This window comes from Falco peregrinus, chromosome 4 (genome assembly GCF_023634155.1).
Source record: "Falco peregrinus isolate bFalPer1 chromosome 4, bFalPer1.pri, whole genome shotgun sequence".
Taxonomy (NCBI): domain Eukaryota; kingdom Metazoa; phylum Chordata; class Aves; order Falconiformes; family Falconidae; genus Falco; species Falco peregrinus.
Window position 1 is genome coordinate 103,805,003 of NC_073724.1, and position 18,302 is coordinate 103,823,304.

Sequence of the window (18,302 nt, forward strand, 5' to 3'; positions counted from 1 at the left end):
CCTTACTGCATCAGGATGTCAGCATCATCACAACACGTCTGAAAGACTACCCCTTCTCATCAGCCAATTAACTCATTCTTAAGAAGCTCGTACCTGAGATATGAGAGTCCCTGCATCTGAAGTCTACAATCTAAGAAAGTTTCAAACACATAAGGAAGTAAGGATACAGCTTACTTGTGAAATGCAACCACCTGCATAATATTTATACAGACAGAATTCAGGCACATGAATACACATGCTTTTCACAACAGAACAGAGAAAGACCTACCGATCCAGAAAGAATTTTCACTTCTTAAATAAAAACTTTGTGTGAAAGCTGCTGCAAGCCTCAGATCATTACTTCTGGATTCTCTGGGGTTTCTCACATCTTCAGGATTAAGGGTAGAGGTAGGAAAGAGAGTTAAGATCTCCAAAAGTTCAGTTCCAGGCAATTCTACTGTACTGTGTTGGTTAAGGCACCAAAGGGCTGTGACAAGGAAAGGAGAACAAGTATGCCACACTAATAAACAACTTGATCTGCTGCTCAAAACATATATGGAACACAGCAAATGAACTTGGTGTAACAGCTTTAAATTTTGTGGTTTAGAGGAAGAGAAATTTCAAATATTGGTTATTAGACACTACTAACTAGTAGCATAGAGCAGATTAACAAGTGAAGTATCATTATAACTAACTCATATAGTGGTCTGTTTACCAAGATGAAAATGCCTAAAGGGTAGTTTATAGTACTGTAGAACAGCTTTTTTTTTTTTTTTTACCCCCCTCTCTTTTTCTTTTGGTGGATGTGCTGCTCCAGCACTGTCCATCACCATTTATTCCTTGGCCAGAGTCAGGCAGGGCCAAAGCGATCATTTGCGTTCTACTGAGGAGGGCATCAAATCAGTGACGAAACTGAACAAGAAATCTTGGAAGCCAAAAAGAAAAAGATGCTACTAGTTTACATATAAATTCCAAACCACATTAAAGTGGCTAGTTATCTTTAAATTGTTTCCAAAACAAAATTTTACTTATTGACAGACAGCAATTACAAAGCAAAGTCCCAGTGCTCTCTTCTTCCCCATCTAAGTTTACAGAACATGGTGCTATACCCTTCACATGAAAATAGTCAATCAATGCTGAAATGGAAATCTGCAGCTTAGGTGGGAATCTCTTTGCCCTCGAATATATGTTTGCACTTTGCAATGCACAAAAGAGTTCTTGTCTGGTTTCTTGCAGCTCCCTTGGAACTGACCCCCCCCAAAATAAGAAAAACAACAAAAGTTTAAAGAAAAAAGAAGCTTCCTCTCTATCATAAATTTGAAAGCAATGACAAAACAAATCATAGGGTATAGGTATGCCAGACAACGTAATGAAGATGCATTTGTGTTGACCTACTGTGCATCCACTTCATCCCAGCAGACATTCAGAGGATAAGAGGGCATGTGCAAGGTCCACAGCCCCCCTAATCTATGCTTCTGTCAGGACTATGAAGAAATCACCTCAGTGATTTCATGTAGAGAAGCAGACTGCCATTACATACTACATATGATTAAAAATAACAGTTGTGAATATTATACGCACAAAATTCAATTGCTATGGCTATGGCCAATTAGTTTAAATTGTCAATCTGATAAATGTGTTTCAAATCCTCAGTGAGCTGGTGGCTGCAATGAAAAGGTTCACAGAAGCGTGCATAATGGGCAAATCAATCCATCAGAATCCTTCCACGTTACATGTTCAGGGTTATGACAGAAATATTCGTTTAATCAAACGTATTCTTAATTACAAGAACGGAAGGACTTATCAGAGCTGTACTTTAAGCAATTTAAGTTTTATATTAACTGGAAGCATCAACATGTTATTCTTAAACAGCAAAATACAGGTAGCATTTCCATACAGGCCATTTTCAAATATTAACTTATGTATTTTAGACCATTGATTTTAAAAATATTTTAGAATACAAGTATTTCAGATTCAGCAATTTATTTTCCATTGTCCTAGTTTTGGCTGGGATAGAGTTAATCTTCTTCACAGCAGCTGGTATAATATGTGTTTTGGATTTAGTATGAGAATAGTCTTGATAATACAGGGATGTCTTTGTTACTGCTGAGCAGCGCTTGCACAGAGCCAAGGCCTTTCTCTGCCTCTCACCGCACCCCACCAGTGGGCTCGGGGGGCACAGGGAGCTGGGAGGTGACACAGCTGGGACAGCTGACCCCAACCGACCACAGGGATGTTCCATACCATATGATGTCATGCTCAGCGTATAAAGCTGGGGGAATGAGAAGGAAGGAGGGGATGTTTGGAGTGATGGCATGGGTCTTCCCAAGTAACCATTAATGTGTGACGGAGCCCTGCTTTCCTGGGGATGGCTGAGCACCGGCCTGCTGATGGGAAGTGGTGAGTGAATTAACTGTCTTACTTTGCTTGCATGTGTGGCTTTTGCTTTACCTGTTAAACTGTCTTTATCTCAACCTTTATCTCAGTGAGTTTTCTTCTGATTCTCTCCCCCATTCTGCTGTGCTGGGGAGTAAGCAAGCAGCTGTGCGGGGCTTGGTTACTGGCTGGGGTTAAACCACGCCATCCATTTAACAACCTGAACTTGAAATAGTGATTCTGCCTTTACAAATCTGTTTGAAATTGCTAATTAGTAGGTTAAAATGTTGATATTCCAAATTGCTTTGGTTACCCAGAGAGCTTCTCAAGGAAATTCAAAACAATACAAACACAAACTTGTAATAAATAAATAAAGCTACTTACACTTTTTTGGTATACGTACAGAACACAAGAGCTAACAGACCAGAGTTACTTCTAAACTAAGGTTAATTACATTGTTTTAAGTAAGAAGTTTGACTTAATAAAAGGGATCTAATTCACATGATAATTTCAGTTATAAGCTCCACACACAAAAGATACCGGAAGATTTTGTAGCTGAACAGAAGTATCATTGCTTCATTATTTTTTTTTTGTTGTTTGTGGTTTGCAGATTCAAGAATAATTACTGACAATGAAAACTTCAATTCCTTTACAACTATCAAATAGCAGTGACAAGTTGTAGCCTACCCTGAGACTGCATCAGGACAACATAACCCTCTCCTTAGGTCTTCTATGAACAAAATAAACTCTACAATCTCTACATCCGCCAGACCACCAGAAGGATCTAGCCCTGAAACTGTGCTCCAGCTCCAGAAACTGCAGGAAGCTAAAGCAATGGCTCTTCAAAACCATCCATGGGAGGGTCATGAGATGAGATCCAGAACCAAAGCACCTTCACCATTAACCATCGGTATGCATGGTATCCCCTGAGACTTTCCCAAAAACACTTAATGACAAACTGATCAAAGGGATTTGGAAACCTGTATTCACAGGAGCACAGACCAAATTCCTCCTCCACTCCTGTAAACGTCTTTCCACACTGAAATTACTGTTCACACCTACACCAAATCTAGACCCTCCAGCCTAATCACCAGGCTGTGGCCTAGATCTCAAGGAAAAGGAAATTCAAGGCAGAAACAGAGCTGTCAGGTAACAGAAGTCAGTTCCGGTAATCACAGAAATGATACACAGTGGATGCAGAATTTTCACAATATTTTAAAGATTCTATTTCTCCCAGCGGATTATTAGCAACAGCTACCCAAGAGATAAGAGCCTGTCCCTTTCTTGTTTAAATTTTGCCACATGGTGCAAAGATTTCTTGAGCTACATTCAACAAGTGTATCTCCAATGCCCTGGCGGGTACTGGAGATTAAAAGAAAATGATCGTTTTCGTTTTAAGTATTTTTCTGGTTAAAACTCAACAGAGCATGCAACAAGGTGCAAAAACAGAATGCTATACTGAGGATTATACCTGCAGTGACAGGATATCAGGTATCAATGCCTGAATCTGCCATATCTTTAAGTATGTGCTTCCTGCTCACCCTGGTGTATTTTGTAGATACATGCTCACAGAAATCCCTTCATAACAGTGTAGAAAGATTCCTTACTTCATTGTGATTCCATGAAAATCTTAAATTATGTTTATAAAGTGTATCAAGTATGTATTTTGTAAAATATGTAAAATCTTATACACAAGTACTAATTCCTCTGGAATAGCAAAATATGTTGGAGAGAAAGAGCAGGGGAGAAAAAGAGGACATGAGAAAAGCCAAAGCATGCATATTATCCTGCTGTTGCTGTTGATCTTTTAATGCTCTACAATTACTTAGCAAGAATTCACTCCTATGAAAAAGCACTTCTGACAACTGAGTGCTTGGCTCTCTCTCAGAAGAGATCAGTTTTACAGCCTGATAACAATCTCTATCCTCAACTTTATTCCATCAATTTGCCCTCGTCATTCCTTTCTAAAACAGAAACCCCCTCTCACTAAGGACTACGTGTTCAAGTTGGATTTCCCTAGGTTTTCACCAGGCTACATTTTTCTTAGGGATCTTGGGTAAGCAGTCTCTGGTCTGCTAGTCAGACCTGTTTTTTCTGTTCTGCCTTGGACACCAGCATGGTGTCACTGCTATAGGATTGCCCATGGCTGGATTGATGCATCCAACTGTCATGGCTGAGCAAGTTTTACCTCCTGGCACTGCTTACAGATGTTGTCTGAACTACTTCTAGCAGATACTGATGCCTTCTTTTAGGGGCTAGTTACCATTTCTTGCATGATGTTGAGAGCTGATAGCTGAGGATCACAAAGCACATCAGTGCTGACGAAGGAAACAGCACCTTCTCCCGACTCCTGCTCTGCTCCCCTACACTGACACACAGACCTGTCCAGCTTCTCCAGGAAAATGCCTTTTCTACAAAAAACTTTCCTCGCTTCATAATCTTAACACATCAAAACTGCTCGAAGGCATCAGGATAGCAAAACACTAAACTCACTAAAGGAGAAATACAGTCCTGTTTAGCTTCATTGCAGCTAACAGTTGCTTGCAGAGCAAGGACCTTTAAATACTGGTTGAAACCTAAAATAGAAGTTCTTGATGTATACTAAGAAATCAGTAAGTGATAGATTACTAGAAGTAAAAGAGCAAAGTCAGGAGCAGAGCACTGCACGGCACAGGGATGTCCTGCTTGAGGCCAGTGGCTGGCTTCACGAAGTAACACCCAGCTACTGCCCCTGAGCAGCTTTCCATGTTGCTGCTGCTTCTGCACTTTATTTCCTGGTCAAAAGACAATGCAGTTGTCTAATTTTTTCTACAACATCTTCAAGTGAACAGTATCATCTGTTTGAGAACTTAAGGTCTGCCATTTTATCAGCCCAGGTGCATTACCACTGCTGTTATCAAAACGTTTCCAGGCACAGCAGAGTAAGATGAGGTAAGTGAGGACAAAATTTCTTCACCTTACAACACTGCATTTGTATCTCATCAACTTCTCCTAAACTGGGAGACAATTAATTATCTGATGATAAAAAAAAAATCCTTCCTAAGTTTCCAGATTTTCTTCAATAGGAAGAGAAAAAAAGACTTTTATCTGTTTTCACAGCCTTTTGCACTCAAATTTAATTAATGGTCATAAATTCCAAGAAATACTTTCTCCAAAGCATCCGTTAAGAGCCTTCACTTCTTACCCAGTTATTTACTGCATGGGACTTTATCCAAGATGGAGTCAATAACACTGCAGCTACCTACTCATCCAATCCCCTGCTCAAGCACATTCAGCAGAGCCTGCCACAATTTGGTTGTTCAATTCCAGTTGCAGCGAGCCTGCCCCACACCAGCGCAGTGAAGGCTGAGCGAAACCTTCCCTGCAATTGCTCCTGTGGCAGGACAAAAAGCAGGAGGCCCATCTCTCCTGTGATCTTTCCTTTTTGTTTGCACACAGACAAAAAACTGGGCTCATGCAAAGCATTAAGACTTTGAAATGAAAGAAGGGGGGAAAAAAAATCAAGTTAAAACAGAGATACTCCCCCTCCTCCACAAAACAATAGGCTACAAGTAAAAAAAAATTAGGTAGAGTAAATGAAAAACATCAAGAAGTCAAGATTCCTGGCACAGGAAAGGGATGAACGTGTACAGGACAGAAAAATCCTAAAACTAAAGAATATCACAATCCAAGAATCTAAGATTAAATTAAGGCTAAGATTAAAACCCACAAGTGTATGGTTTAAAGGGCAAAAATAAATAAAATGTAAATCAAAGTTTTAGTTCCAAATAAATTCCCTTTTCATTTTGGAAGTAAACAGCATACGTTAAGAATAACATGCCAGGCCCATCCAGTCAGTAACAGGGCACAAACAACAACAGGACAATGGAAATTATACTGAAGCAGAGATGTAAATGTCATAATTGATGAATTATTATTTAATATTTAGAATGGGAAAGTAAATCGCCATTTTGGTCATGTCAGACCCAGTGGGGTACATACTAGTGAAAGATAATAAGTAATACTCTGTAACGCAAGGAGTTAACAATGTGAGAGAGATCCAGTTAGTAAAACAAAAAAGGGGAATCAAATGGGTAGATGTGGAACACCAAATTATGACCACAGCTGCTTTGAAGTGACTGGCAGCTCATAATTGTTGATCGAGCCCTTTTCTCCAGCTGTTAGACTGCATTAATACAGCTAAAAATACCTTTCCTGCTTTTTTGGTTCTCCTTATTGCCTTCTCTCTTAAGAAAGCGCTATTAATTGCCGAAGGAGTTGTTTATGGCTGAGTAAGTGAGTCACAAGCCACATTCTGAAGCCAACAGTGAAAATGCAAATGTTTTTGAACTCCTGATTTAGGCAGCATGTATTTTCTAAACTAGTTTCCGTTTCAATAGTTTCTGTGTTTACTGTTTCCTCCTTTTTCCCAGGTGTCTCCTAGGAGCTGCTTGAGTCATACCCCACACACACTATGGAGAACTTCAGCTACTGTGGCTTCATCTCTAACATTCTGTGAAGCAGGGAGTGTTCTTAATTAATTCCTCAGACACCTAGCAGACGGAAACTGCCACCTTTATCTGCCGTCTACAGCTCCCTACCACTTCCAGGCGTGAACGGCCCAGCTCCAAGCTGGCAGACTTTCCCAATGGAAGCATCTTCCCTGAAATGAGCCCCACTGAAAATGACAGGACTCAGCTGCATGTGGTACTGGCAAAAATAGCCTCTGAACAAGACAAAAAGCCCAACAGTTTTCATCAAGGAGACATGTCAGCTCCTGAGGTTTGCACCTTCTTGCAGAGAGTGAGCTAAGCGCTTCAGGAATAAAATTAAGTCAAAGTAATAGCAGTTTGCACAGTTGGTACTCTCAGAAAGCATATGCCAATTTCACACTAGACCAGGGCCAGTAAGTCAGCTTTCTAAGTGCAAGCACTGCACAGAAGAGAGGCGGAGGTACATCAGATTGCAGTTTTATCTTACGTGGTTTTGGGGATGAGGCTCTGCGTTTAACTTGTACTGTACCCATGGGGGCCACACCCCACACATGGGTATATCATTCCTCAATAGAGATCAACTTCATTCATTTTCCAACAGGAAAAGATATACATTTGCTTGGCAAAGAATAGGATAGAAGTACATCAGCAAGCAGATCCTTTTGAAAGGAATGGGTTTATTTCTCCAGCTGCTGAATAACAAGACATTGGGTGTTTTTTTTAATTCCTTAAAAAGAGCCAGAACTAACAAGCAGCATTTATGAATGTGATACAGCCTGATCAATGTTTTCTCCCTGTATCTCCCTATATTAAGATGTTTGTTAATCATTCATTCCATAATTTTCCTAAAAATGCTTGCTCGATACATTAAAAAGTAGGCAACTCTATATATTCAATTACATGCAGAAAACTTCTATTGCTTGATTGGGGAGTCACGATGCCAACAGCTTTCATAGCTTGCCATCTCTGAAGACAGAATCATACTTAATACTTAGTATAACTAGGCTTTTCATCTTAAACTGTAATTACTTTCCACTTCAGAACTACAGAATGAAGCATCTTCCTATACTCAAGCCTCCCAGCACACAGACAGCTTGCAAAAATTGAACAAAGAACATTATCGATTTTCTTAAGGGAGTAAGATATTTGCTAACTGCCAAGAACTATAACTATTCATGTGTAGCATAAGGAGATGCAGTGTGAGAAATGACACGCATTACTCCGTCCATATTCTGGAAAATCATTGCAGCTGAATGAAATCTCAGTTTATCACAAACCAAGCAATATGAAAAACTAGGACAGCCTCTAGGAAATTAGGAGTATGCATATAAAAAAAAGGATAGCAAAGGTTTCATTTCTGGGTCTAACTAGGTGAATGAATAAACTTCAATGTAAACACTCGCTGTTTAAATATAAGGTTCAGCAGAAACAGGTTTAAATGAGATTTGACTAAAAAAAAAAAATAATCTTACTGCCTGCAAGTTATAAACATGACCGAGTATTCAGAGGAAAAAAAAAAATGGCATCAGCATTGCAGCTGAAATTGCAACTCAATTGATATACAGAATAAAGAGGTTGCAATTCCAAAAGGCTTCCATACCTTTTATGTATTTATACATACATACATACATACACATGCAGTCATACATTCTCAGTATCCTTAAACAGCAACTCATTATAACCACATCAGAGCAAGGGAGTAAGAAAAAGCAAACAAACAGAAAATGCCTTTAAAGAGTCATTAATCACAACATTGCTTATTAAAGAAAGGATTTAAATAGTTAAAAAACAGGGTTTCAAACCCACAATCAGTAGATGGATCAAAATAACAAAAATACTTACCTGTGCATTCTTATTCCTGGCTTCTCTCCTTGCTGCTTTTTCTTTTAGCCTTTTCTCCTAAAACAAACAAGATGCACAGTTTTAAAGCAAACTCCTGGTTGTTTGTTTTTTTCTTTTAATATTTTAAGATTAAAGTTGAGCCACCTAGATATTTTTGATGCACATATGGTATACTGCTCGTATTCACCCTACATGTTACTGATGAAAAAGGATAAATAAAAAGATCTGATTGAGGTATTACTCATCCTTCTTGCTGTTAAAGTAAATAAAACTACAAGAATGATTCAAACTCACATTTAATCTTCACCAAGGCTTGTTACTCTTAAAGGAATGATGTTGCTAAGTATTTTGGCAAGTTAGTATTTGTCTCTAAAACAAGGTTGCTAAAATGGCATCGAAAGATCCAACTTTTCTTATTTCTCAACGGCTTAATACAAAAACCAATCCATTTAACAAACTTCCTAACTTCAGAATTGGTAAAACAACTGGGGAGTGACAACTGGGGAGTGAAAGCTAAACCAAGCTCTCTCCAGCCTTCACATCCCCGTTATTACCAAATGCTCTAGCATAGCATTTGCTTAGTAATTGCATCAGTTCAGAAACTACAGCATTAAGTTCCCTCTACCAAAGGGATGCTGCTATGGGAAAACGAGCAAAGGCATTGATAAAATTCATTCAAAGCTGCCTGCCAGATTTCTGAGCATACAAAAGTGGCCAAGATATTGACATTTATTGCTGCTTTTTTTGTTGTTGTTCTTATTGGGATTGGTTTATTTTTAAACCAACCGAAGGATCATCTCTAATATAGACTATGTCAGGTCCCTGCAATTGAACAGCCTTTAAATTATCTGTTTCATGGGGTAAGGAGAGAAATTCAGGTGAGGGCACATGTCCCTTAGAAAAGCACACCACTCCCTCTTTTTCTTTTGTCTTAATGATGCTGATGACATTAACGTTGAAACATTTTGCTAGCACAAAGATGTTTCTGGAGTACAACTCTCTCTGTTTATTTGAGCAATGCAGGCTGTTCCTAGTATCAGCACATTTAGAACCAGGTCTACATAAAAGGGGACATTAACACCAGTCCAGGGGCAACACTTCAGCACAGAGAAGGCTGAAGACCAGTCACATTCCAGCTCACTTGTGGGAGTAACAAGAAAGCTATAGCTGCAGCAGTCCTGGTGCCATATCACCACAACGATGGTACCAAAGCATATTGGTAGGTATCACACAAAGTTGTTTAGAAAAAACAGTGTGTTTGAGTGCAGACTTGGGAAAAGGAGAACAGAGCCACCAGGATTTTCAAAATTGGTGTCTAAATGCAGTTTCTTGTGACCCATTTGTCTGGTATGTGCCATTTTCTCTCCCAACTGCCCTAAGTACAGAAGTGTTAATCTCTAAGTCAACCTCTCCTCCCCAAATCAAAACTTAACGAATAGATTTCATCGCCCCTGCCCCTACCAAAAGACAGGGACAAAACCACATGAGGTTTATGTCTCACTGCTTTATACAGTTCTCCAATGCTGTGTGCAAAGCTGTCTGGTTCAAACACCTCAACACACTCAGAGATACATGTCAGGGCCTCCAGTGCATGATAAGAAACACAACAAAAACGCCACTGCTGTAGGCAAATACAACACAGCTGCCTTATTAGTTAAGGTTTGTTAAAGTTAAAAAAGCAGTAAAAAATAATAATTTCATTTAAGGCTGCAAGGGCAGCACATGGAGCAAAAGAAGCCACCAGGACCAAGTACTGTCTGGTACGGACACAGTGTGCTCTCTAAAACACTAGACCTAAGCATCACGACCTCAGAGTCATAATGGGGTCATCCATGTTATGATTCCTTCTCTTCCAAGTCAAATTTGTACTCATTTCTGATCATTTTTACTTACGCTTTTCTAATGATTTTACTTAAGCTTTCCACTTTCACCCACTGTTTTAAAATGGTTTAGTTGTGCATTCTTCACTCTTTGGGGTCACCACTGGGGTTATCTTGTTTTTCTGCTAAAACTGTGACCATTTTCAAACTTTGCCACTGAAAAAGTGAAAGAGAACAGAGCTACAGAGCAATATGCCAGACACTACAAAGCAGGATAAAGCAGCTTTTAAACTGAGTAGTCCACAAAAATTTTAGATAGAAAAATTCTATGCTATATGAAAAGACGGTGTCTTAACTACAGTCACACTGAATCTCGTTTTAACTTATGGACACCATCTCTTGCCCTCTTGAACTGCACTGCTGTGAAGAGATGTGCTCCACCTCTGTCTTCTCCGTGACCTCTCGGTAAGCATTGGGGGTTACTGTCAGGTCCCCCCCAAAGCTGTCTCTGCTCCAGGCTGAACACAGCCAGCTCCCCCAGCCTTTCCACACAGGACCACCATTTCAGTGACCTCAGCTGCAGTTTGTCAATGACCTCCTGTATGGGGGGACAGCGGTGGTGTGTAGGATGCAGTGAATACTGAGTAGAGGAATGACCTCCCTCAAAGTGATTCAGTTAAAAGCATCAGGTAAGAGCTGATACAGTGTAAACCGCACCACTGTCACCCTGCATGCAATCTGGTTCTCTGCACCAACTACCTTATTCTGTAATCTTCCTCTTACTGGGCTATTTCACTTGCTAATGCAGGAACAGCCATCAGGCTCTAACTTAGGCTTCGGTTCTGGAAAACAATTATACACAGCTTCAAGTACATGTGTAAGTACACACAGTGTGCTAAGCAAATGCTTAAATGCTTTTCCCCAGCCAGGACCTTATTTCCTGCTACCTAGAGGACAAATGTATTTTCTACCATGCCAAGGTAATAGCCCCACATAAAAAATATATACACTTTTATATGGCTGCACAAAACACAGAAATTAACTACCTTGCCTTAGGTTACAAAGAAATGCTACAGCACAGCCAGAAACACAGATCTCCAAAGACTCAGATGAGTATTTTAACTGTGATGTCATTCATTCTTATATTGCTACTGCTAGCAAGAAATATGGGCACACGGACACACATGGACAATGTACTCTGAGATAGCTGTAAGAAGTAATCAATCGAGGCAAATTTGAATCAAACAATTCAATATTGATTTATTTCATGTGAATAGATTCTGTTCATCTAAGGATAAGTCTGTAACTACCTGTACTTACTAAGCTGTCCAACATTAGTTTTCATACATGGGAAAAAGTAACAGAAAAGTCTAGATTTTCTTGGAATATCTAAAGAAACACAGTAAGAATGCCAGGTTAATCACTGTTCTATCAAGCTATAAATCATTACTTGTAAAAATGGCACATAATTTAGAGAGGAAATTTTTTCATCTATTTCAATTTACTAGGGCAGGAAAACATAAGATCATGTTTCGAGGTATGAATACTTAATCATATATGTTACTGGCTGACACTCTGTTATAGTGTAACTTCATAACACAGCACCATAAGGCTGTCAGATAAAGCTCTGAAACATCACAATCTGATTAAATACTCTTATCTACAATAGCGAAGTCAAGCATCCATACTTTCCTCTGCATTTATACCGAACAGCTCTCCATACAGCAGCATCTTCACAGCTGCAAGATGTCCTTTCCAGGCTATCAATGCTGATGATGAGAAAGAACTCTAACCAAAAATCAATGCAATAATTTATTGTAGCTTAAACTCCTGAGAAAGTGCTTCTAGCCCCTTTAGACCACAACCAAGCAACCTCACCTTCAAGGCAGTAGCCAGAACATTCATTTATTATCACAGGTCAGCAACACTGTGTATGCAGGTTTTGAACAGTGGCTAAATGCAGATTATTTAGACATCATTTAAGGAAAAGTTTGGATAGGTCAAGAACCACAGGTTCATGGACTTAGGAAACAGGAGGGGTGATGGGATCAATGTGCCTGACTAGCACAACACAACCACTGAATCACTCTACTGCAGTGGTTATATCCTGGTTCAGAATAATATTCTATCTAGATTTTACAACATTTCACTGCAGGACAGTGCACCACAAGCTTTCAAAACTAGCTGCTGTTAATAGTCTGAGCCTACTTATCTTTGACTTTTAGACCATGTTCAAATAGTCTCCCAACCAGCTTGAAGGAATCTTCATTATCAAAGTTTAGCTCCTTATGTAGATACGCGCTTATTATGCTTCCTCTTAACTTTCTTTTGCAAGGTGAAGAAAATTAACTCTAGGTGTCTCTCAGCATATAGGTCTACTTTCCTAAATACTTCAGGAACAGACATAACTGAGATCTAGCCACCTCCCCAGTCCTACCTGTCACTTCTGTTTGTACATTTATAATTCTATCAGCCCTTTTGATCCTGTCAGAAAAATCCCACAGCAATAGTTCACATTGACTTGATCAACAACCACGTCACCCAAATCTTTGTCAAGGTCTGTATCTGTAAGGGAAGAGCTATCAGTCCTAAAATTCTATTTTAAATTTCTTCTTCCTAGAAATTTGTATTTCTGCCTATCTTAAAACACTGTTTTCTTTGTTTGAGCCCAACTTGGCAAGAAAGCTTTTTCCATGTCACTAAAAAAAAAGTATCTTGAAATAACACACTTCCCATAAAAAAAATCCCATGGGTTAGCTAGAAACGCGCTTAATCAGAAGCTGGTTTGGGATGTTCCAGTGATTGAGGCTTTGGTTCATTTAATTTGTGCCATGTTTATTTATTAATCAAAATACTTCAGTAAAAAGCCTTGCAGAAATTTCAGTGTATTCCACAAATGTATTTACAAACCAGATTCTGCTCTAATAAAAATATAACGCACACAGTTCATTACACATCTACTTTCCACAAAGCCACACTGGTTAGCATTATATTCCTTTCATTTAGTTCTTCATTAATGGTATTGCACAGCTCAGAGACCTTCTTGATCAGCTTTTTTAAATTTCCTGTAAATTACCCTTTTTTCCCCTCCCCAGTTACACATCTAGTTAACAAGGATGTCTAATAACCTCAATAATCACAGGGATGAAAGTTTTCAGTCATCATCATGTAATATGGCTAAATCATTTGGCTTTTAACCAAACAGAAAAATTTATGGTTACTGAAATCTTCTACCTTTCCTGCACTAGAACCAACAACAGAACCAGCTCTGCCCAACACAGTGCCAAAGCCACGGATAAAGCAGCTTCTAATATGTGGAAAAGCCACTCACTGTTCTTAACTCTGAAGCTACGAAGTCTGCCACTGGCTTTTCACACTCCGTTTCCTCTTTCTTTCACTGTTGAGCTTTAGACCAAAAACTCGTAACCCTTTCATTTCTCCTCAAGGCTCCAATACGCTTACTAAAAAGAAAATATTCTAACATTTACATTCTACGTTCTCAAGTTGGCAAAAAAAAAATATTAATAGTAGCATGGCAGCTCTCTGTCATTGCTGAGGTTAGGAATATGTGAAAGATGAGTACATAAACAGTTTAAAAGCCAAGTTTTAGTTATAAAAAGAGAAAACCCAGCAATTTTGAAAGCTGAAGGTTCTTCCCTGCCCCCACCCCAGGAAATCCCCTCTTTGACTCACTTCTTTCTACAGTTGATTACATTTTACTTTGTCCAGAGGGTTAAATGTGATATGGAAAAAATACAGTGTTTATTGCCATGTATAATTAACAGCTTTGTTTCTTATAGTATTTTTTTTTTTGCTTTTTAATTTGTAAACATTTTTGTATAATAAAAGTCTCCTTTCCTTCTCTTTAAGGATTTGTACATGGGTTGTAACTGCTCAGATTTACATTAAATAAATTCCTTTATTTGGTGATATACTGCTCTTTTACCAGCCTGAAATTTCACTGACCTATTTGTTTACCAAAAGGCAAGAAATAGTTTCACTCAATACAACTAATGCATCCTATGGCACATTTAGCCCTGAGAGAATTTTAAAAGCCTATGGCAAACCTATTTCCTGTAAAAATGTCACGTTTATCTGAGTCATCTGAAGTCTTTTTATTTAAATGCTCAAGAACTCCTGCAGATTTTGATCAAAGATTTTAACACCGTATTTTTAATAAATGATCCTTTACATACTGATGCCATAATTTGGAGGTACCAACCTACTCTATTTAACACCTGAGGTGATGGTCTACCACACAATAGATCTTAGAGGTGGCCAAGGTTTGGAACAAATCACCCTGTTGCCTGGAAAACTGTCATTTGCAGACACATCTTAGCTGGAACCAGTACCTGATATAATTTTGTGGTATTTTATTATCTCCTGTCATTTTAGAGGGACAGGACATAGCTAAGGATAGCCAGACGTGTTGCAGAAAATACACACAGCTGTTCAAAAGTTCATAGCATTTCTCACATACTGGCATCGCCATATTCAAGAGCTGATTTCCTCCCAAATTTTGAAGTACATATATGCTCTGTAAAGTGACTGCAGCATCCCACATTTGTCTTCTCTCAGATTTCAGGCCAAGTCTGTCCTGCTTACATGAAAAATATTTTTTTATTATTATTATCTGCTCTGCTTGCAAGCAACTTGGTATCTGAAAATCCAGCTCTAATAAATAAGGCACCAGCCCATAAAGCATACTATCTAGCTACACAGCCAGCACACACGAGCCAACACAGAATGAAACTGTGACCTCTTCCATAGCAGTTGTGCTCTGCACAGGTGGAAGGAAGAAAAGTGAGAACTATTTATTTTACATACATTTTATATTGCTATGTAGTTTAATATTTGTCTTGTTACAGAGATTAGCAAGTCATCTACATGCAAGCAATGCTCCAACCACCGAAACAAACCAACATTCCCTACTGAAAAGATAAAATTGAATCAACTTATTGGTGTTTCTTTGAGTATTATTTAAAAAGACAACAACTGGTTTCAGATGGGATAAAGTTAATTTTCTTCTTAGTAGCTGGCATAGTGCTGTGTTTTGGAATTAGTATGAGAATAATGTTGGTAACACACTGATGCTTTAGCTGCTGCTAAGCAGCACTCACTCTGAATCAAGAATTTTTCAAGTTCCCCGTGCTCTGCCAGTGAGCAGGTGCACAAGAAGCTGGGAGGCAGCACAGCCAGGGCAGGTGACCCAAACTAGCCAAAGAAATATTCCATACACAGAATGTCAAGCTCCGTATATAAACCGGGGGAAGCTGGCCAGGAGCCACGGATCACTGCTTGGGGACTGACTGGGCATTGAGCAGTAGGTGGTGAGCCATTGTATTGTGTTTTTTTCCCTTGGGTTTTATTCTCTTTTTCTTCCCTTTTCATTACAATTATTATTGTAATATTTTATTAAAATTATTAAATTGTTCTTATCTCAACCACAAGTTTTACCTTTTTCCCATCCCTCCTCCCCACCCCACTTGGGGGGTGAGGGGTGGGGTGTCAGAGCGAGCGAGTAGCTGCGTGGTACTTGGTTGCCAGCTGCAGTTAAACTACAACAGGAAATTAAGTACAAAATTGTTTACTATTAAATAAACAAATCTTAATACCTTCAGGGTAAAAAGCAAAAGCTTTCTGATTATTTTATGTTTGTTTTATTATTTAGGTTTTTTTAAATCTCTTTAACATTTGGTTTTAAAAATCTACTGAATAATCTCTTCAAGCACCAAACTGCATAAACATAATGATGTAAACCTCATATGTAGAGCTGATATTAGAGCTAATGTTTACTTTATAAGTAGGGAAACTGAAACACATAGGTCTTGTATGACCTATTTAAGACAACACAGGAAAAGTGTGGCATCAAAGGCACGTAAAAAACAGCACAGTGACAACCTTAAACATTAAACAAGCACTGGAAAAAGTCTTAAGAGGCAGCTGGAAAAAAAGGCATTCTCATTTAAAAGAGGAAAACGAGCTAGCATAAACTGACCCTTAGAAGGACATTGTTAGAAGGAAACCAATGCAGAAAACCAGTGGACAAAACTGAAAATTCTCATTTAACATCTGAACACATTTTAAGGATAGAATTTTTTATTTTTTTTTTAAAGTTGGTAAGTAGGCCATCTGGTTTAAACATATGTATGTTTAACATACATATATTGTCACAAAAGCAATTTGGGATGTCATCAACTGAGGAGGAAAGGGACACAAGATAGGACATGTATACGCAGTTTGTTTCTGACAAATAGCCTCCCAGTAAGAATGAGATATTAAATCACAGTAATTAAAATAGAGAGGCAGTACAGTAACCATCTTTTTTTGTGTGCAAATGGCATCTAAGCCAGACTCTGAACCTACAGAAATCAAAGGGGTTCTTTCAAATGAATTCACAGACCCTTCTATTCCACCCTGTATGCACATACACAAACACACACAGAAAGAGAGGTAAAGGTAACCCTAATTCAACTGAAAACACAAGAGAATTACATCGGGAAATAAGTTAGTTAATGGTGTTTAAAACTAACACAGCTGTGACCTAAAACCTTAACGACCAAGTCAATGGGAGTTACGCTGCAAAACACATTAGTATTTTTCTAGAGAAAAGTAGAGGAAAAAGGCAGATGAAGATGTACTTGATCTGATTTTGATTCTGGCCGCTTTTAGTTTTGAAGGAATGATACCATTTAAGAATGGAAATTCATAATCTGGACAGGTCACAGACTCCTGAGCTGTCTGTGCAGCCACTCTTACGGAAACAGCCAGCTCTCATACACCAGATCTGAGTGAAGGCAGAAAACCCCCGCAGCTATCTGCACCTGCCTCAGTAAGCGAAGGGTGCAGCTCCAGTCAGAACCTGCCAGGATGCCTCAAAGACCCGTGACAAGCAAAGGTTAGCACTCTGGGCAGTTGTGCCATTACATCCTCTGGCAGGACAAGCAGCCTGGCATGGAAGCTCCATCTTAGCTGAAGCTAAGCCTGCACTACTTCAGCCTCCACACACAGCTGCATTTTCCTGGCATTCATCTGACAAGGGTCTACAAAAACAACCTACTCACAGTTACTTCATTTTCTTATTTTTTACATCAACAAGACAAGGCCAAGAACTCCAGTTTTGCTGGAAAACTCTTAGAAAACACTCCAAGGGCACTGAAGGGCACTTCAAGCTTCAAGCCCATCCAGCTGCTGAAGTGAAAGAAAAGTGAACAACGAGCAAGCCCTTGCCTCTGCCAGCAGCACAGTGAGGCCAGACGTGCTGCTGCTAAGACTGAAAAGGGATGCCCGTCAACCCACCTGTCAGTGTCCCTTCCCCTTCTCTTAATAGCTCTGCACTTGGAACTCAACAGTGGCATTGGCTGCACACTACAGCTATGAAAGGGCTCAGACAGGCATTTTAACAAATACTCTCTTGACTGACTTTACACATCTCTCCATCTCTAATACTTTTCTTCTTGGCCATTCAGCTAAACGCTCCTCTCAGCAGCAACCTTCTCTTTATATCAAGCTCCTACACTAGCACGCTCTTTACAGGAGAGAATTTTATCATCCTCACCCAGCACCACATTAAACCAACTGTACAATTACATCAAAATCAGACAAATTTCACCTCAAAGTGAAGGACTATTCAAGTGCTTTACTTAATGAAGAGAATAATACCACACTGAGATTTTTTTTCCTTCAGATTATTTCCTTTGAAATACGATGCAATCTCTCTTCAGAATTAATGTATTCACTGATTTCAAACTACTAATACTATTTTTCATGAGTGCGTTTATCTTCCAGCATACTGAATGGTTTGTACTGTACA

The 18,302-nt window shown here is 39.1% G+C and overlaps 1 protein-coding gene across 1 annotated transcript in view; it reads right to left on the reverse strand.

Moving 5' to 3' along the window:
- The window catches only part of DDX10 (DEAD-box helicase 10), a 192,200-nt gene that overhangs the window by 52,850 nt on the left and 121,048 nt on the right, over positions 1-18,302 (reverse strand). The window contains exon 16 of the mRNA XM_055802318.1: positions 8,670-8,726. Within this exon, the coding sequence (XP_055658293.1) occupies positions 8,670-8,726 (57 nt within the window). The remainder of the gene's footprint in view (positions 1-8,669; positions 8,727-18,302) is intronic.